This window comes from Panthera tigris, chromosome B3 (genome assembly GCF_018350195.1).
Source record: "Panthera tigris isolate Pti1 chromosome B3, P.tigris_Pti1_mat1.1, whole genome shotgun sequence".
NCBI lineage: Eukaryota > Metazoa > Chordata > Mammalia > Carnivora > Felidae > Panthera > Panthera tigris.
This window is the reverse complement of record NC_056665.1, coordinates 3823306-3843835: the sequence shown is the minus strand read 5'-3', so window position 1 is coordinate 3843835 and position 20530 is coordinate 3823306. Positions and strand designations below refer to the sequence as shown.

General features: G+C 50.9%; 1 protein-coding gene across 1 annotated transcript in view; it reads right to left on the bottom strand.

Annotated features, from left to right (window-relative positions):
- Positions 1 to 2275: 2275 nt before the first annotated feature.
- The window catches only part of BNC1 (basonuclin 1), a 31692-nt gene continuing 13437 nt past the window's right edge, over positions 2276 to 20530 (bottom strand). Inside the window, exons 2-5 of the mRNA XM_042987928.1 lie at positions 15210 to 15309; positions 13694 to 13929; positions 9689 to 11517; positions 2276 to 4598 (exon numbers count right to left, since the gene is read on the bottom strand). Coding sequence (XP_042843862.1) covers positions 3914 to 4598; positions 9689 to 11517; positions 13694 to 13929; positions 15210 to 15309 — 2850 coding nt within the window. The 3' untranslated portion in view covers positions 2276 to 3913. The remainder of the gene's footprint in view (positions 4599 to 9688; positions 11518 to 13693; positions 13930 to 15209; positions 15310 to 20530) is intronic.

Sequence of the window (20530 nt, the reverse complement as noted above, 5' to 3'; positions counted from 1 at the left end):
TCTCTCAAAAATAAATAAACATTAAAAAAATGTTCATTTTTGAGACAGCATAAGCAGGGGCGGTGCAGAGAGAGGGGGACAGAAGATCCAAAGGAGGCTCCACGCTGCCGGCGCAGAGCCCGAGGCAGGGCTCGAACTCACTACCCGGGAGATCATGACCTGAGCAGAAGTCGGACGCTCAACCTCCTGAGTCATCCACGTGCCCCAAGATGAGAGGGATTTGCAAGAGTTCTAGGCTAGCGGGACGGAAGCAGTAGAAAGGATATTTGATAATGGATGGGCAAGGGAAGAGGTGAGGGGGCCCCATCGTTGAGACAGCCGGAGGGCTGAGTGAGGGCATCGGCCTTCCAAACGAACGTGGACGCCACTCTTAAGTTCGGAGAAAAATGCAGGCTTGAATCCACCTTGAACAGGACCCAGGGACTTCAGATAAACACAGGACTTGGCCAAGGGCTCCAGGTACTGTGCTCTGAACCCATGGCCACATTTGCACGGAGGCCACACTTCCCACGGGCCGCTTGCAGCCAGACTGAGGGTAGCAGGGATACGACTCCCAGGGAACCCACTCCTGGGAGAGGGGCGACTGCTCTGATGGCTGACCTGGGTTAGAGACCGCCCCCAGGGGCCTTGCCCCAACCTTCCCCAGACCACACGGCAGTCTCGGATTCTTTCACTCAACCTTCCCTCCTTCTCTCCTTCACTAGGAGGTCAGATCTGCATGCTGTCTGCTGGCTCCCCCAGCCTCCCCGGCTCCCTCCCGTTTCCTCTCCGACAGTACGGTCTCTCTTCAAAACACCCTCGCACATTTAGTCCTTTCGGTATCTGCTTTGGGCGCCAGTGGAGAAAATCAGAAAGGCTGTGCTCGGGGAACTCCGAAGCCTCGGCCAGGCCACGTGGGGCTGAGGGTGGCAGCAGAGTCTGGCCAGATGAGACCATGTGAGGACAGGCGAGAAGGCAGACAAGCTGACCAGGGGTCGGTGGGGGGCGGCGGTGGTGGGGGGCGAGCCCCAGGGGTTCCCACCAGTTTTCTGAGGGCAGGAAGTGAGGTCGGCTACCGTAGCCACAATGAGTCGTGGGGTGGCATCCTGCAACGTGGAGGTTCAGAAGGGCGACCACGAGGGAAGACAAAGCCCACAGAGGTTGTAATGCAAGGTGAGCGGGAAGGATGGAGAAGTCGCAGGCATGGGAAGACGTTTCAGGACCCTGCTGGCCTCGAGAGAGTCTCTGGATTTTATACTAGCTGCTACCGGAGGGTTCTGAGCTGGGACCCACACACCCGCTGGTGGCTCCCTCCTCTTGATCCCCCTGAAGCAGGGACGTGGAGCCCTCCCCCGACAGGGGGGTCAGAAGGGAGAGGGGAGCATGCTTTTATCTACTGGAAGGGCAGATAAAAGAGGTGAGGAGGTGAGAAGATTAATTACAAAAACCTGACTCAACAAAAAACACAACAACTCTGCACGTTTAAGAAAGGGAGAAGCTGAAATTCATTCTACTTTGAGCCCTGGCTGTTAAGAATTATTTTTGACAGCCCAGTATTTTTAAGCAATCACTGCATTTAATTTTTGAAAAAATGTTAACGTTTTATTTGAAAGAGAGAGAGAGAGAGAGAGAGAGAGAGAGAGAGAGAGAGAGAGAGAGAGAGCATGAGCAGGGGAGGGGTAGAGAGAGAAGGAGACACAGAATCCGAAGCAGGCTCCAGGCTCCGAGCTGTCAGCACAGAGCCCAACACGGGGCCCGAACTCATGAACTGTGACATCACGACCTGAGCTGAAGTCAGACGCTCAACCGACTGAGCCACCCAAGTGCCCCATTTTTGTATTTTCCTTAATAATAAATTGATACCTGGGCGCCTGGGTGGCTCAGTCAGTTGAGTGTCCTGCTTCGGCTGAGGTCGTGATTTTGCAGTTTGTGAATTCGAGCCCCACATTGGGATCTCTGCTGTCAGCATGGAGCCCGCTTCGGATCCTCTCTCCCTGTCTCTCTGCCCCTCTCCTGCTCATGCTCTCTCTCTCAAAAATAAACATTAAAAAAAAAAGTAAACTGACACCCAGCCCCCTCTTCCCTGGGAAGTAACCACTGCTCTTTCTTTGGAACTCATTAATACTTGCAACTCTTGTTTGGATGTGGCTGTAGTTACTGATGCTATCACCTGTCTGCCTGCCAGCCCTGGGTTTTCACTTCTGTAAAATTCATTGTGTGTGTGCGTGTGTGTGCGCGAATGACCGCAGCACGTGTACAACACGGCGTCCATATGACAAAACCAGTCTTACAAATGTTTGCCTTTTTAAACAAAAACATGTGGCATATATTTTTATTAAATCATAGAAAACTCATTTGTATACAAATTGGTTCCACTTTGGGGAAACTGGAATAATAAACAGCTGGGTAACAAAACGGTGGAAAGATACGTTTCACTTTACGCAGAGACCAAGTGTTGTCATATTTATTTTTTAAAAATGTTGAAACAATCCGTAACAGGTTGTTGGCTTTTTTTTTTTTTTCACCCTTGTGCAGGAGGAATAATCTCTCTCTTGTAACCCCCGCTTCTCTCTGAGGATGTTTTTCATTACTTAAATCAACGGTAAGCTTAAAAGACGGTTAACCTGAAGTCTTAACACGAAGTCAATTTCTTTCCCTGCCACGGGCTTGCCGAGTACCGTGAATGTCAAATTTCAAGAGATGGTCTCTTTTCACAGGAACTGATTAAGCTTCCTTTCTACAACAGCACATGTGTACAAGGGTGTGGAACACATTTCAGAATAAGTTAAATATTAAGACGTACAGTATGGCAGTTAACGCCCTATTTTTCTCCTACCGGGTAAATCGGAAAGTTCATCCTAACCTTACACGTTTATAAAAGGGTGAGGACCGAGGGACCCAGTGATACCAAAAATGCACCACAACCATCAGAACCGTATTCTCTAAGCGCTCTGGCCGAGTATTTACAACGGGTCCTGCCACAGTCACGCCTGCACTCCTTCCACGGAGGACCAGGAGGGACCAGACTCCGAGGTTCACCGCAAGACCACGGGCAGCGGCTTTGAAGTTCAGGCCGACATACTCCTTCTGCCCTGGAGCAGGGACCCAGGGGTCACACCGTGACGCGTCTGCACTCACCCCGACTACTCACGTAACAAACACAAGTTAAATATTATCAAAATTACTTTAAATTAAATTGAAGACCGCGATGTTTAAGTGCATGAAATCCACCCCCCCGCCCCCGAGCTTCCTGAACGCACACGACACGGCAAGAACGGACATCCTTGGGAACGACATCCACATTCCTCTGGGTTGAAACCAATCTGCTTCCTCTAAGAACTGGAGGTCCGTGAGACCCCTGAAGGGGGAGGGGAAAGAGAAAAAAAAAAAAAAAAGCAATTCTCCACTCCAAACGGAGGCATAGTCTCAAAAAGTCATTTTCTCCAAACCTGAGTCTGGACGGCAGACTCATTAAAGCAGGAACTGAAATGCGCACTTTGGGACTGGCTCCTCACCCGTGGCGGCAGTCTGCTTCCCCGGGACACTCAGCTGACCCTTAACACTCGTGCAAGGCTGACATCAGGCTGCCCCCAGGTCCTGGGCCCCTGTTGCCAGCCTGCAGACCTGGAGCCCTCCCAGGGAACGTGTAAACAAACGTGGGGAAAAGGGTGTTTCTGCCAGTTTTTGCCACGTCAGGGAGAAGCCTCTTGGGCCACGAGAGAGAACAGGGCCTTAGCGCGGCCCCAGGGCTGACTTCCTCCAAGGCTGGTATTTTGCGCATTCTGCCGCAGCAAGACCGTGAAGTCAGCTCAAAGCCTTTTTGCCTGGCTTGCCCCAAGTGGTGTTAAACAAAACCGGAGACGTTTCTTTGGACTACCTTATTCCTGAATTCCGATACGCACACGTGTCCTCGCACACCTGCTCCGCCGTCTTGTTACTGCAGGTGACCCGGGGAGGCGGCCAGGCTCTTGTGCAGGTTGGGATTCTGGCTGTGTCTGTTCCGGCTGCGGACAGATGAGAACATGGTGTTGCAGCCCGGAACTTTGCATTTGTGGAGCTGGCGGAGATGCACAGTTTTGTAGTGAGCCCTGAAGGTCCCTTTGTTACTGTACGTCTTTTGGCAGAGGTGACAAGTTATGGGCAGCCCGGAAGGCAGGCTGGCAAGGCTCTGGTCGGCCTTCTCCATCAGGACACAGATGGGGTACTCATCTTCCCCGGGGACAAGGCTCGGCCCGTTACAGTCCTCATCACTGTCCTCCATGAGCACGGTGCCTTCCTCGCTCGCCCCGTCTGAGTCCCAAGAGGAATGGCTGCTGTTCTCAGACTTCATGCTCGAGGTAGTACTCAGATCCAAGATGGTGCCCTCGCTCGGCGGACCAGAGCTGTAGCTCTCCAGGCCGGCACTGTGGACTTGGGTTATTGGGTAAACCAGACTGCTCATCCGACTCGTTCCCTTGAAGATGACAGATGTCTGGGGGGCCTGCTGGGTGAAAGCCACATCCCGATAGGTCTCCTTGGCCACGTCTTTCAGAAGGTAGGCTGCATGGAAATGGTCTTCGGTGCTCTCCAGTGCTTCTTGGCTCAACACTTTTTGGTGGAGACTTAGGTTTGAACTGTGTCTACAAGAGGGAACATATGGTTAGCAATGGGTCGGGCTGTTGTAAGAAACAGTCAACATTCCAAGTGGAGACACGAGCTGGATACCGCAAAACGCTCGCGGCACGGAAGAAGTGATGATAAGGGGAGAGGGGTGAAATGCGGGTGTAGTGGACGCTGGCCCAGGGCTGTCCACCACCCGTCAGAAGTTAGCATTGAGGAGGAAAGCGGATAGTCTGGAGTCTGGGAATACGCAGTCCTTCTTAACTTCTTAACTTCGTGATGGACACGAACCTTCCTGGACCTCATCTAGAGAGAATGCCTAGACTACTTTGATCAGGTCAAGTCACCTGGGACCCTGCAACCAGGGGACCCCAGAGAAAACTGGTCCCAATAAGGAGTTAAGTGGAGCACTTTATTTAAAAAAAAAAATTGTTTTTAAGGTTTATTTATTTTTGAGAGACAGAGAGAGACAGAGCACAAGCAGGGGAGGGGCAGAGAGAGACACACACACACACACACACACACACAGAATCCAAAGCGGGCTCCAGGCTCCGAGCTGTCAGCACAGAGCCCGACGTGGGGCTTGAACTCACGGACCGCGAGATCATGACCTGAGCCGAAGTCAGAGGCTCAACCGACTGAACCACCAGGCACCCCACGTGGAGGGCTTTATTTCAAAGAAACCAAGAAATATCTTCTAGAGCTGTACTGTCCGGTACGATAGCTTGCTCATTCGTGACCACGGAGGCCCTGAAACGTGGCTGCGACATACACAGAAATGACAAGATTTCGGATAGACCGAATGAAACAAAATACATTGTTAAGGCTCACGTCACCTGAGCTTTTCATACTTTCTTAACGTGCCCACTAGAAAATTTCCAATTTTCTGGGTGGCTTGCATCATGGTCTATGGCATTAACACACCTGTCAAGCGCTCACACAGGTGAGCAAACCTGATTGGCTAGAAATTGTGTGTTCTAGCCAGAGAGAGAGAGAGAGAGAGAGAGAGAGACAGAGAGAGGGAGGGAGGGAGGGAGACAGGGAGGGAGAGAACGCTAAGTTCGGTTCATATTTGCAACGTTTCACTATAAACCAGACAGGAGTTTTGCAAGTACAGCATTGAACACACTACCAGCCTTCTACCCAATGATTATTCCTGAAGGGCAGACAATGAGTATCCATTATGACACATGCTTACTCATACAATATCATTTAGACATAACTTGTCAATCAATGGTGGCCTCGCTCAGAGATGCCCTGCTAACTTCTGGCTGGCAGAAACAGCCCTGACTGCAAGGGGTACAATCTTACAGGTGACAGGAAAATGGTTCCAAGTGGAAAAGAGCCTCCCCCACCAGGACAGACGAGAACGTGTGCCAGGCCCACGCTGGGAAAAACGCACGGTCCCCTCCACAAATAGCTAGGAATTGAATTTTCTCTTCGAAACCTCCAAAGACGTGGTGGTGGGGGTGGTGGGGAAATGGGTGGAAATTGCATCCTATTTCAAGGAAAGTGTAAAATCTGCTCTTGGACTCCTCCCTCGTATCCCTCGCACGTTCTTTTTCTGGACGTCCTCGGCACCGCAGTCTTGGATCGCCTTGCCAACTGCACTGCTGCCCTGTGATTATGTCAGCATGCTGGGCTGAAGGGGCAGGTAGGTGTGCGTCGGCAGAAAACCAGACATTAGATTGACACGTAGGTCCCGGGACGCAAGAGTGGTTAGAAAAAAGTCAGACAGACACGCTCGCTGGAACCTTGCACGGGAAGGTCCCTGCCGTGACGAGGCCAAGCTGTCAGCCTGAGCACCCCCGGGAACACCGAGAGTGAACGTGTGGGATCCTCCAACCTGCTCGTTACGCCTTCCTGGGGTGCCATGTGCCCTTAAACCAGTCACTACCACAAACGCAAAACCCACTGGCCTGTGTGCCAGCTTCCAGCTTCCAGGATTGCTAATGCTGTGCCTGCTGGCTGTGTGTGTGCACGTGCGTGTCTTCCCTGACACTTCCATCCCTATCCTCCTCCCTCGTCCTCCCTGGTTTCTGCCTCCGTAGACTAGTGGTTCTCAAAGTGTGGTCTGGGCACCCCTAGTGGTCGTGAGACCCTTTCAGGGGTACCCTGAAGTCAAAACTCATTTCATAAGGACACGAAGACATGATCTGTGATGACATGATTTGTCTTTTTCACTGTCGTTCCTTCCCGAGCGTACTGTGGTTTTCCGGAGGCTACGTGACATGTGGTCTTGGAACAGGTTGAACGCAGAAGCTGATGTAAGAAGGCAGCTATTTTCTGCTAAGCCAGACGTTACAGAGATTTGCAGAAACGTAAAAACAAAACCAGTCTTCTCATTGAGCTTTTGTTTTGGAAAATGGGCTTATTTTTCATTAAATGCTATGTATATTACTTTAAGGGATGAGATATTGATTTTTTTTTTCAGTTTTAATCTCTAATGCAGTAAACACTGATACTTATAAACCCAACTAGACCACCCAACCGAGGGCTCTTGAGGGCCCTCAGGTTTTAAGAATTTGTGAAGGGGTTCTGAGACCAAACTGACTGAGAGCTGCTGCTTTAGTCATGCCCCTTCTTCCAGGAAGCTTTCCCTAACTTCTCAGAGTCCCGTAGGTACCTCCACTATGTGCCCACAGCAGCCTGTATCTCTCACATGATAGCGGGCACCACATTCAGCTGAAATTGCCTATTTACTGGTCTGTCTCCTCCGCGGGCCTTTGTGAGCAGTGACTGTGTCCACAGCACCTGACAGAAGGTTCTTGAATATATATATATGTATGTATGTATATATATATATGTGTGTGTGTGTGTGTGTGTGTGTGTATATATATATATGTGCGTGTATACACACACACACACACACACACACACACACATACACACACACACACACACACACACACACACACACACTTGGCTAAAGAAGCATCTAGGGTGCTATTACAGTCCCTTTCTGAGGGACCCTAGTGACTGCTGCTGGCAGTGGCTCTAAGAAGGGAAGAAAATTATCCTGACAACAGAGTTGTCATCTCTGACCCTCAGAAGAGGGGGGTGGCCCCAGGCCTGCCCACAAAGCTCCTTTTAAAATGGTGCCACTTCGGGGGCTCCCGAGTGGCTCAGTCAGTTAAACGTCCAGCTCTTGATTTTGGCTCGGGTCATGATCCCACGGTGTGTGAGATCGAGCCCGCATCAGTCTCTGCACTGACAGTGTGGAGCCCGCTTGGGACTCACTCTCTCTCTCTCTCTCTCTCTCTCCCTCTCTGTCTGACCCTCCCCTCCGCTCACTCTCTCACTCTCTCTCAAAATAAATAAATAAACATTAAAAAAATAAGAGAAGATGTGCCATTTTAATCAGATTCTAGGCAAAATGCCTTCCTAGTTCTAGACCACTGACATCAGGAGTTGACATTTAGAATTCAAGATGCGTTCCTGTGGTGGGGGAGGGGGCCTTCTAATTTGGTGGGCGCTGTGGGCCAGAACGCTGTCGTAAATATCAAGGATAATCTGCCTGATAGAGCTATCTCTTCTTCAACAGAACAGCCTTGTCATGAACAAAGCCTCCTGTTGGAGGACGAAGGAAAAGGGCACGTTCTCCAATCAGGGGATCCTGGTGGTTTGGTTCAACGTGCCAGCGAGAGAAAACAGGAATTTTAACTCCTACCACCCTTGCTCTCTTCCCCTCGCTCCAGGCGAGTATGTTCTCACGAGCCCGCTCCAGGAATGTGTGGGCAGTTCCTGTACCTTCCCCCTCTTCAGGAAATCAGGTGTTACGCTTTGGACGAAGGTAGCTAGCGGGGATGCTGAATTGCTTCAAGTCAGGCTTGTCTGAGCAAATGCAACATGGTTAATATTCTGCGAACCCTCTAGCATTTATCATATGGCATTTCATCAGAGAGCTAGTCTTTTCCTTAAAGCCTCCCGGGGTCACCTCCTGGTTACGCACAAGCTTCCCTTCACAGGCTGGGGAGGAAGGTGGCCCGAGGGGTGGTTATGGGACTCAAGTTCCCGAAGAAAAGCACGCACAAGGCAGCAATGCCCGTGCTGTGTCCCGGAGTGATGAGAGGCGCTCTGTACCTGGGCGCTTTGCAAACAGGTTGACGCTGTGTTGCGCCTCACAACACCCAGTACCCAGTGACTCTCACTTTTCAACCAACATCACAAACCCCGAAGGAACCTGCTAAGTGTCTTTGTTCTTTGATATCTTAATGATTAAAAAATCTTCAGGGTGCCTGGTGGCTCAGTCGGTGAAGCGTCAGACTCCTGATTTCGGCTCAGGTCATGATCTCACGGTTCACGACTTCGATCGAGCCCCGTGTCGCTTGGGGTTCTCTCTCTCCCTCTCTGTCTGCCCCTTCCCCACCGCTGCGTGCCCTCCCTCTCTCAAAATGAAAAAACTGAAAAAAATAATTTAAAAACCTTCAATCAAGCAGCTATTCTTTTTTTTGAACGTAGCTGGTTAAATAGACATAAAAGAAAATATTTCATCCGGTGGGCTTCATATCATAAAATGAAAAGCAGACAAGTTTGGGGGAAGTTACACTGAGGATTGTAACGCCCCTCCCCATCACTGCCTCATGTGAGACCAGCTCATGATTCCTTACCCCCAACCATTTGGGCCAGATGTGTTTCTGAATTCAGAGTTGCTTAGACTTTAGAAAGGCAGAATCATTGCATACACTGTAATATTTTGTTCATGTCCCCATAATGAATCCATTAGTATTTCTGCATGGAATATATAATAAGAAAATCCACGTGTAGGGAGATTAAAAAAAATAAGATTAGCAACAGGCTCATGTCATTTCAGATCAGGTTTTGTGGCCAAGGGCGTTTAGATTTGGAACTGAGAATTCGGGAATGCGGATCCGTAGAACAGTGTTTCTCAAACCGTGGTCCCTGGAACAGCAGGAGCGGTAATCCCCTGGGAACTCAGAAATGCAAACTCTAGGGCCTCCCCCACCCCCGTCTCCTGACCTGCTGAAGCAGAAATTCAACAGGCAGGGCTCAGACGTCTGTGTTTCAACAGCCCTCTAGGTGACTCAGACGCACTGTAGAGTTTAAGAATCGGTGCCTTGGGAGACACGATCACCGACGGGTGTCTTACCTGTCTCTGCTCCTGCGCGAGGGGAAGGTGGCGTTACAACCTTCCACTGTGCACACGTGGGTTTCCCTGGCGTGCATGTTCTTGTGGTGCATTTTCACGCCGCAGGCGTTCTTAAAGGTCTTCTTGCAGACGTCGCACTGGAAGCGGTTTTCTTCCTTCTGCCGGCCGAGTGCACGCTGACCCGCGACGTCCGGCTCTTTAGACTCTTCGAAACAAGGAAAAGCCATCCCTCTGCTGGACAGAGCGCCCAAGAGCCCGCCGGCCAGCAGGTGCTGCTGCAGTCTGATGTAGTCCGGAAAGGGCACGCAGGGCTCCGTCCCGGGTGTGAGGTGAAGCTCACGGCCGCCGTCGTCCGGCCCCCTCGGCACCGCGGGCTCCTGCTTCGCCTCGCTCTCCGCGCGCTGTGGGGCCTGCTCGGGGCTTCTGCTGATGGCCCCGCCGGCCTTCGTCCCCGAGTCTCCGCGGCAGCCCCTCTCTCCTCCTGACCGCGTGTCCTGGTCCCCGGGGGCTCTGTCCGACCGAGGACTGCAGGCCTCCGGCTCGTCCCCGCGGGCCACCCGCGGGGGCACGTCTTCATCCGAGCTGAGCGCCTGCCTCTTCTCGTTGGCGATTCCCACGGTCTCCTTCTCGATTTTGATGGGCATACTGGACTTCCGGGATTTCTTCTTGGGAAGGGCGTCCAGCGGCCCCTCGTTCGACACCAGCTGTTCCGGGATGGAAGAGGACAGGAGAGGCAGAGAAGGCAGCACCCCGGGCGTGTTCGCCAGCTCGGCCGGAGTGGCCGGGCTGCGGTAGAAAGGCAGGACCGGCTGGACCGTCTTTAGGTTGGGGAAAAGCACCCCGTTTTGCCCAAGGCTGGGGAAGGCCGGCTGGCCCCCGGAAGCCTCCCCCGCACCGAAGCCGGCCAGGGGCCTGCAGTCGGCAGAGCTCACCGTGAAGGCCGGGCGTTCGTAGCCGTCCGAGGCGGCCAGGTTCAGGCCGCTGCGCAGGTCTTTGTCCCTGTTGTTCCTGTTCATGGGCATGTGCAGCCGGGGGTTGGGGTTGGCGCTGTGGCGATTCCGGCTCCTGAGGGAGCTGAAGACCATGTTACAGCCCTCGATGGTGCACTTGTGCTTGATCTTCAGGTGGACGGCGTTGTAGTGGATCTTGAGCGTGCCCTTGTCGTAGAAGGTCTTCTCACAGGCCGTGCAGAACACCCGGCCCTTCTTCGCGCCCAGGCTGGTCCTCTCGGGCTTCGCTTTGGCCTCGGGGGACAGCTGTGTCCTTTCGAGCTTCGTGACGATGTTGTACGGGCTGGAGTCACTCAGATGGGCGTTGTCTTCCTTTTTCGTCACCGGATCCGGACAGTTTAGACACTGCTCTCTTTCCACCTGAAATGGCGTGGAGCTGGAGGTCACGAAGCCACTGCCGGGGAAGGGTCCGTGGATGTCCTGCTTGGGGTCCTGACTTTGGTCCTGACCCTGCTCCAGCACGTACTGCTCGGGCAGGGACCCTACGAGTGTGGGAGGCACAGGGTTGAAGAACTGGAAAGGCAGCATGAAGGTCATGTTGTTGATGAGGTTCTCAAAGGGGTGCAGGCTGCTGGGGTTCCCCTTGTCCACAGGAGCGGGGAGGCCGGCACCCCTGTGGCTGCAGCTCTCGATGAAGGCCCTGATGTCCACGTTCGCCGTGGACGGCGGGATGATGACGGACCGCTCTTCTTTTTCCTGAATTGCCATGAGCTCCGCGATGGACTTGGTCTCCCCAAAACGAAGGAACTGCTGCAAGGTGGCCACCTCCTCCTCGCTGGTCATGATGCTCCAGTGATCCAGCACCTTTCCCGACGCATCCTGAGCCGGAATTAAAAAGCACAATTAATTTTACTGCTCCTCGCCTTCTTCTCTAGAAGGAGTCACGCGGTCAGGGCCCCCACGAGCACCGCAGGGCGCCCTGGCGCATACTGGAAAACAAAAACGAAACGCCCCCCCCCGGACGAGCACAGGGCTCGCGGAGTCCGGCCCCCCCCCCCCCCCCACACTACTCTCCTAGGCCAGAGACTCTGTGCAGAAAATAACCTGCACCAATTATAAGCAGTGGTCCAGAAGAGAGAAATAAAATTATATTACTCAAGCCTAAGGGAAATTAAGTGATTATTTTCCATCTTACTTTAAACCAATTGGTTGTCTGGCATTAGGCATAATTCCCCCCCACCGCCCCCCCCCCCCCCCCGCCCAAAATTAAAATATGTATCATTTGAACAACAGTAACTTCTTTATCTAAAAAGTATAGACAGAGCAATCAGGCCTAGCACAGCTCAAGTATTTATTTTGCTGCGAGTTTAATAATCTTCCCAAGCAACTCACATCAGAAAGCAAATGAACCTGTATTGATCCACTGGCCGTGTTTGCAAAGCACAGATTTAATTACACTGGAGTGTTGGAGATCTTTCAAACTCTAGCAAGGCCTAACTTTTCCCAAAACTACAATAAATATTTTATCACAGAACATGTATTTGATGGCCTACTGAGATCTTTCACAATGCATGTAAGAGTTCTGAAGATGATGAGGGATGTAACATCATAAATTTTTGATGCACTAGAGGTTCAAGGTAATTGATTCCATATTTTTAATCCCAACACTAGAAAGCAAGATTATTAGGATCATTAAATATTGATCTATGTCATAATGTAAGATCATAATGCTACTCTACATAAAAGGTTGCTTTGAGCCTGCTGGGGGTCCTGTATCCAAGGTGAGCAAATATGCCTTCAGAGGAATACTGTGGGCGTCGGGGTTAGAAAGAAACGGGTTCAAATCCTGGGTTGGCCACGTATGACCTGAGTGGCTTTGGCCACGATTCAGAGGCACTTGGAGCCTCTGGCTTTTCAGCTGGAAAATGGGGATAATTGACCTGCCTTGTGAGATTTTACTGGAAGAAGGTCCAGGTCGATAAATGGTTGTAAGTGTTCGTGTTAATGACACGGCCTACCTGGAGGAGACTGAAGCGAATGTCTAATCATCCCCGTTTCAGGGAAATTGTGACATTTCCTAGTGTGGATGTCAAAGCAAGAAAATGTCAAAGCAAGAAAAAAGCTGCAGCTGTGTCAGATGTCAGAGAAATGCTACCATTCGTACCAGGAAAGATGTCCTTTGCTTGCAGATAGGACACGTGAGGCCTACCTCCACGACCTGGTCGAGGAGGAGATAAGACTACTCTGCAAAATAATGGAAAGGGAGAAGGGGAGGAGGGCACGGCACAGCCGAGAGATGAGAACACGTGCGGGGGCCGGAAGGGAGTCCAGGAGCGAGAGAATGAGCGGGAGCCGGAAGGCAGACACATCCCAGGAGGGTGGAGCCCGGGAAGGAAGACCAGAAGTGGGGCAGCATGAAGCCGTAACTGTCCGCCGTGTGGTTCTGGAACTCCCGTTCTCCCCCACCCACACCCTCAGTAAAATCTGGCACAGGCAGGGCCTTGTGTCAGTAGGTGGCTTGGGGACAGTAACGTGGGGCAAATGCTTCATTGCAGGAGGGCCGGCTTGGTGGAATCTGAGTCAGAGAACATGTAATTGCTCCCACGTCCGGAAGTTTCACGGGTATCTGGGGGAAAGCACTGCGTTTTCCCCAGAACACGAGGTGGGGGCTTAAGCCATTAGAAAAGGTTTTTAAAAAGATTTTTTTAAGTTTATTATTATTATTTTTTATTTTGGGAGAGACAGAGACAGCATGAGCAGGGGAGGGGCAGAGACAGAGGAAGAGAACAGAGAATCCCGAGCAGACTCCACACCGTCAGTGCAGAGCCCAGCATGGGCTCGAACTCCCGAAACCATGAGATCATGACCTGAGCTGAAATCAAGAGTCAGATGTCAGATGCTTAACCAACTGAGCCACCCAGGCACCCCAGGAAAAATATTTAAGGGAACGATGCCCACCAATGACTGGAGCACTACAGGCGACCGGGTTCCATCGTTTACTGGAACGTGGATTCGAGATGACGTTCCAGAAGAACCATGGCCACGCTCACCATACCTGTAGCACATATCCACGGATATAATCCTGAAGGGTCCAGTCCAGGGCATGGAGAATCTGGAGAACCTCATCTTGCTTCAACACACTGAAGAGCCGGTCCAGTAGGATTTTCAGGCGAACAGGGATGGCCTGGGTCCCGTACAGCATGAGGCTGCTGATGTCAAACACCACATTGGACTGGACAATCTCCACCTGGCTTGTGGGATACACGGGAGGGATCCTCAGCTTGCTTAGAGCTGAAAAATCAAATTGAAGAAAAGAAAGTCCATTTGTAAAGATCCGACTTCTAAGAGAAACACAGAGAAGGTGGCAGGCTAGTGTGAGCTCTCAGGTATGTGTTCCAACAGAAAAAAACAGTAATATGCAAATGTGAACAATCTTTTTTTTTTTTTTTAAGTTATTTTGAGGGAGAGAGTGAGTGCGTGAGCAGGGGAGGGGCAGAGAGAGAGAGAGGGAGGGAGAGAATCCCAAGCAGGCTCTGTGCTGTTAGCATGGAGCCCGACGTGGGGCTCAAACTCATGAACTATGAGATAATGACCTGAGCCGAAATTAAGAGCTGGACACTTAACCGACTGAGCCACGTAGGCGCCTTTGATTAACCATCGTAAGAGCTATCAGGCTCTAAATTATTCACAAGAACTTCTAAAATAAAACGGCCCGGCTGGAGATTCTTTTTTCTTCCCTGTGGCATCCCTAAGGAGTAAGAAATAGCCCCACGTAGGACAGACGCAAGGACAAGGAGTGAAGACAAATGCAGCAGGTGCATAATCAAAAGATAGAAAAATCAGGAAGAACAGGGTCTGCCGGTGAAGATCTGACAGATCTGGGCTCGTGCCCTCGTCTGTCACCAGGCTCTGCCTTGTCGTCCAAGTCATCAGGCTCTGCCGATTTAAGCCACCGAAATCTATGCCGTCCAATGTGACAGTCATCAGATCAGGCACGCACAGGTGCTTAAATTTATCACGTGTTTAACTTTACTGAATTATTTTTCCCTTATTAAACTATTTCATTCATTAAATTCAATCAAACTGGAAATGGAGTCCTTCAGCCACACCAGTCACGTTGCAAGTACTCAGCAGCCGCACAGGGCTGGTGTGGGGTTCTGGGGTTTGGCAAACTGAGATACAGGACGCCCAGCTACACACGAACGTGGATTTCACATGAACAGTGAGCGAGTGGGATACGTTTATACCAAAAATATTCACGGGGACACAGTTAAGCCTAAGTTGTTGTGTCTCTGAAATTCACATTTAACTGAGCATTCTGGGTTGTATCTGGCAACCCTGGAGGCCGTTGCATGAGCTGCTGTCGCTGCAGAATGACCCAGCACACCCCTCACGCAGGGTCGTTCAGCTTCAAAGGGATCGTACACAAAGCTCCTGGCCTGTTAGCCAGAGATCGGGGCCACACACAAGGGTTCGCCGTCTGGGAAGGGATTTAACGTTAGCCGTTCCCAAACCACTCTAGGTTATTCCGAGGGGGCACGACAGGCCACGGGAAGAGGACACATAGTTACCGTGGGCCACCCATCCGTGTCTGCACTGCTCACACTGGCGGTGGTTGATCTTCCCCGGCTTGAAACTCTGGCAGCTACAGTTGAGAGTGCAGCCGATAGCCTGCGGGAGAGAACACAGGCCCACGGGGAGCGTGAGTGACACACGCAGGGCTTTGCCGAACACCACGCGGCCGGTCCTTCGTTCAGCGACATTCGCCGAGCAGCGTGTGCCCGCCGTGTCCCAGACCCAGGCGGGTACGCGGTGCCCCGGGAAGACGAGCAGCGGCCCGGGAGGCGGGGAACACGTCACCAGCTGCTCTGCATGCGACAATGGGCCGGGAACCAGTTCCGTAAGAGGAGAGCACGGGCTGGGAGGGGACACCTTGCTTGTTACCAAGAGCACGGGAGGGGTGAACAGTCCTATTTTCGCCAGTCTCTATGTTGACCAAAGCAGTCGCCCCGGACGGTGACACAGGGGCCGCCCTGGATGATCTGAAAGAGTGTGATCTGAATGGAGAATTATCCAAATGTGGACGTGGTTACCCCCCCAACGTGTGGTAGAGGCTAAAAGTCCGCCCAGATGGTGGACACGATGTGGCCAACCACACTGAGGACGACTCCCTGATTCCACCCTCTGGGCTGTGTGGCTCACAGCCCTGTACACACGCCCAGCTGCACGTTCAAGTGCTGTGCGTGTGTGGGGGTGCCCGGTGTGCAGTGGGGAGCACGGCGGGGGTGCCCGGTGTGCAGTGGGGAGCACGGCGGGGGTGCCCGGTGTGCAGACACATGGCTGAAAGAGAAGACAGGGAGGTTCTTGTCAGCTAAGTTCTAGTATGAAGAACAAGCTTCCCGTATATTTCTAAGATGAATTCCTCAAGAGGGGATAGAGGCCTGAAGAATATAACGTTATTACTAACGAGAGAAAGCTCTCACAGGAGTCCCGACACGGAGGCTCCGGGGAATAGCCACTGGGTGGAATCCGCACGATTCCGGAGAGCCCTGAACCTGGGGAGTGCGTGTGTGCATTTGGGGGGTTCCTCCATCTTCCAATTGAGGGGCTGCGGTGCCGTATGGGGACAGGGAAGGGTAGACTCCATCCCAGGACTCGGGAAACTCAGCGTAAGGAGTGTATAACTAGTCTTCACTTAAAAATCAGTTGCTGCCGGGATTGTGCAAACGGTACAGACACTTTGGAAAGCAGTCTGACGGTTCTTCCAGAAGTTAAACACGGGGTTCCCATATGACCCGGCAGTCCCACCCCTAGGCACATGCCCAAGAGAAATGAAAAGACAGGCCCACATAAAACCTGGTGCCCGAATGTTCACAGCAGCATAACACTTATAGTGGCCCGAAAGCAGAAACAACCCCAATGTCCGTCAACTGATGAATGGGTACACAATGGAGTATTATTAGGCCGTGGAAAGGAACAAGGTGCTGCCGGGTGCTACAGCACGCAGGGAAAGATGCTAAGCAGAACAAACCAAGGACAAAACGTCACAGGTTGCAGGATTCCATTTACATGAAATATCAAGATGAGGCCAATCTCCTGACGTTACCAGGGGCTGTGCAGGTGGGGAGGAGGGACGGTTAATGGGTGGCAGTGGGGGGGGTGGTGGAGATATTCTTTTTGTTTGTGCTCGTCTTTTTATTTATTTTATATATTTTTAAAAGTTTATTTATTTATTTTGAGAGAGAGAGCGGGGAAGGGGCAGAGAGAGAGGGAGGGAGAGAATCCCAAGCAGGCTCTGTGATGTCAGCAAAGAGCCTGACGTGGGGCTCGATCTCATGAATCGTGACATCATGACCCAAGCTGATATCAAGAGTCAGAAGCTTAACTGATGGAGCCACCCAGTCACCCCTATTCTGATCTTTTTAAAAATAGCTTTTTTTTAAAAATTACAATTTTGTTAATGTTTTTATTTATTTTTGAGACAGAGACAGAGCATGAGCGGGGGAGGGGCAGAGAGAGAGGGAGACACAGAATCCCAAGCAGGCTCCAGGTTCCGAGCTGTCAGCACAGAGCATGACACGGGGCTTGAACCCATGTACCGTGAGATCATGACCTTAGCCGAAGTCAGACGCTCAACGGACCGAGCCACCCAGGCGCCCCAAAACACAGCTTTAAATTGAGACAGAATTCTACCATTCAGCCACTTAGAGTGCACCATCTGTGATTTCTAGCACATGCACAGTTGTGCCAACATCATGATCTGATTTCGGAACATCTCCATCACCCCCAGAAGGAGTCCTGCATACAAACTTGACGGTGGACATACGTATTCACTTCTATTTCTTCCGGGTACATTCCTAGGAGTGGAATTGCTGGGTTACCGTGTAGTAACTCTGCTTAACGTTTTAAGAAGCTGTCAAATGGTTTTTCAAAGTGGCCGCACCACTCTGTATCCCCTCCAGTGATGCACGAGGGTTCCGATGTCTCCACGTCCCCAACACTTGTTGTCTGTCTTTTTTTGTAACAGCCATCCCACTGGGTATGAGGTAGTCTCTTACTGTGGTTTTCATTTGCATTTCCTTGACGGCTAATACCATTCAGCATCTTTTCAGCAGCTCATCGCCCATTTAGTTGTAGATCCTCCCTAGGGACACATCTATGCGGATCCTTTGCTCATTTTTCAATTGGGTTGTGTTTTAGTATTGAGTTGTAAGAGTTCTTTATATACTCTTGGTACAAGTCCCTGAACAGGTTATGATTTGCAAATATTTCCTCCCACCCGTGGATTATCTTTTCACGTCCCTCATGGTGTTCTTTGAAGCACAGATGTTTTAAATTTTGACCAGCGATGGGGAGCCTGGGTGGCTCAGTCGGTTGAGTGTCTGACTTCGGCTCAGGTCACAATCTCGGTTCGTGAGTTCGAGCCCTGTATCGGGTTCTCTGCGGACAGCTCGGAGCCTGGAACCTGCTTCAGATTCTGTGTCTCCCTCTCTCTCTGCCTCCCTTCCCTACTCATGCTCTCTCTCTCTCTCTCAAAAATAAATAAACATTGAAAAAAAATTTTTTTTTTAAATTTTGGCCAAGTTGCTTTTTTAAGGTGAAGGAGATGGATGCTTGCACATCTCTGGGGAGCACAGTGGAACCACTCCATTGGATACTTTATAAGGGTAAATTTTATGGTAAGTAAATTGTCTTAATAAAAATATTGCTGAAGAAACCAGGCCATTACACTCCTATTAGAATGGCCAAAGTCCAGGGGCGCCTGGGTGGCTCAGTCGGTTAAGCGTCCGACTTCAGCTCAGGTCACGATCTCACCGTCCGTGAGTTCGAGCCCTGCGTCGGGCTCTGGGCTGATGGCTCAGAGCCTGGAGCCTGCTTCCGATTCTGTGTCTCCCTCTCTCTCTGCCCCTCCCCCGTTCATGCTCTGTCTCTCTCTGTCTCAAAAATAAATAAATGTTAAAAAAAATGTATAAAAAAAAACAAAACAAAGTCCAGAACACTGACAATACCAGATGCTCACGAGGAGAGCAACAGAGACGCTCACTCACTGCTGGTGGGAATGCAAAATGGTGCAGCCACTCTGGAAGATGGTCTGGTGACTTCCTACCAAGCCAAACGTACCCTCACCGTCTGACCCAGAAATTCTGTTCCCTGGAGTGTACGTCCACACGAAAACCTGCACGTGGATGTTTTACAGCAGCTTTAGTCATCACTGCCAAAACTTGGAAGCACCAAGATGTCCTTCAGGGGGTGAATGGATAAGTGAACTACGGTCCATCCAGACAACGGAATGTCGTTCAGTGCTAAAAAGACACGAGTTGTATCAAGCCATGAAGAGGCACAGAGGAACCTTAAATACATATTGCTAAAGGAGAGAAGGCAGTCTGAAGAGGCCACCCACTATGTGATTCCAGCTACATGAACCTTCTGGAAAAGGCGAAACTATGGAGGCACTAAAAAGCTCCGTGCTTGACCGTGGTTAGGTGAGGGCGGGGGGCTGTGAACAGGCAGAACACAGAGGATATTTGGGCAATGACAATACTCTGTGCGATATACTATAATGACGGATATGTGTCATTATACTCTTGCCTGAACCCAGAGGGGGTACAACACCAAGAGTGGATTCTAACGTAAACTGTGGTCTCTGGGTGATAATGACATGTCTAAGTGGGTTCATCAATTGTCACAAATGTACCCTCCGGTGGGGGATGTGGATAAGGAGGGGGTCGCTGTCCATGTGCGGGGCCAGGGGGTATATGGGAAATCTCTGTACTTTCAATTTTGCTGTGAACCTGAAAGTGTTCTAAAAAATAAAGTCTTATTTTTTTATTAAAAAGTTTTTTTAGAGGTGCCTGTGTGACCCTCCCCCGCTTGCACTCTGTCTCTCTCAAAAATAAATAAACATTTAAGAGAGAGAGAGAGAGAGAGCGCGCACGCATGCACCAGTGGGGGAAGGGCAGAGAGAGAGGGAGACACGGAATCCGAAGCAGGCTCCAGGCTCCGAGCTGTCAGCACAGAGCCCGACGCGGGGCTCGAACCCACAAACCATGAGATCATGACCTGAGCAGAAGCTCAACCGACTGAGCCACCCAGGCACTCCCAAAATAAAATTTTTTTAAAAAATCAGTGAGCTGGCTTAAATACAGTTTAAAAATCTCCCTGATTTGACGGTTATCCATGACTCCCTTTGGATTACAATGGGCCCGAGCAGATCAATCAGACAAGAGCTTCTCAGGCGAAGGAACAGGGCTGTTCATAACGGAGGTACACGGCCCACAGCAGTGCGTTACCCGATCCCTCCCAGAGGCTATCGGAAAACAGAAAACACGTTTGCTCTTTGTAAAGCCATTCAATATCCTACAGAGAACTCCCTGTGATCACAACGTCCTCTTATGGTAATAATCCATGCCTTCTCCTCTGGGGTGATACCATCCCGAGGCGGTGAACACTGGCCTTGGGGGGAGGAGGTATATATATAAAGCACAGAAACACATACATAAACAGAACACCGGAATGTGGTATAATACTAAAACTTCCCTGGGTGGGCGGGGGGGGGGCACAATTAGGAAAATAAAAAATCTAGGCTCCTCGGGTATACGGGGAGTAATGACAAAAAGATTGAGAAATACTGCTTTAGAGCCAGAAATTATTTCACCTTCTGGCTACAGAGATTCTACTCCTGTACATGTAAACGGATGTGTTAAATACACAGACGCATACGTCTATATTCCTATACACGTAATTACATAGTTATCTCAACCGGGAGGAGAAAAATGAGGACCGGTTTAATGCCTGTTACACACCGTCCCAAGAACTGGAAAGGCACCCTTAGTTTTGTTTGGAGCCCACCTAATATGCTGTCCGGATTCTCAAACGTCCCTGCGGCTCTGAA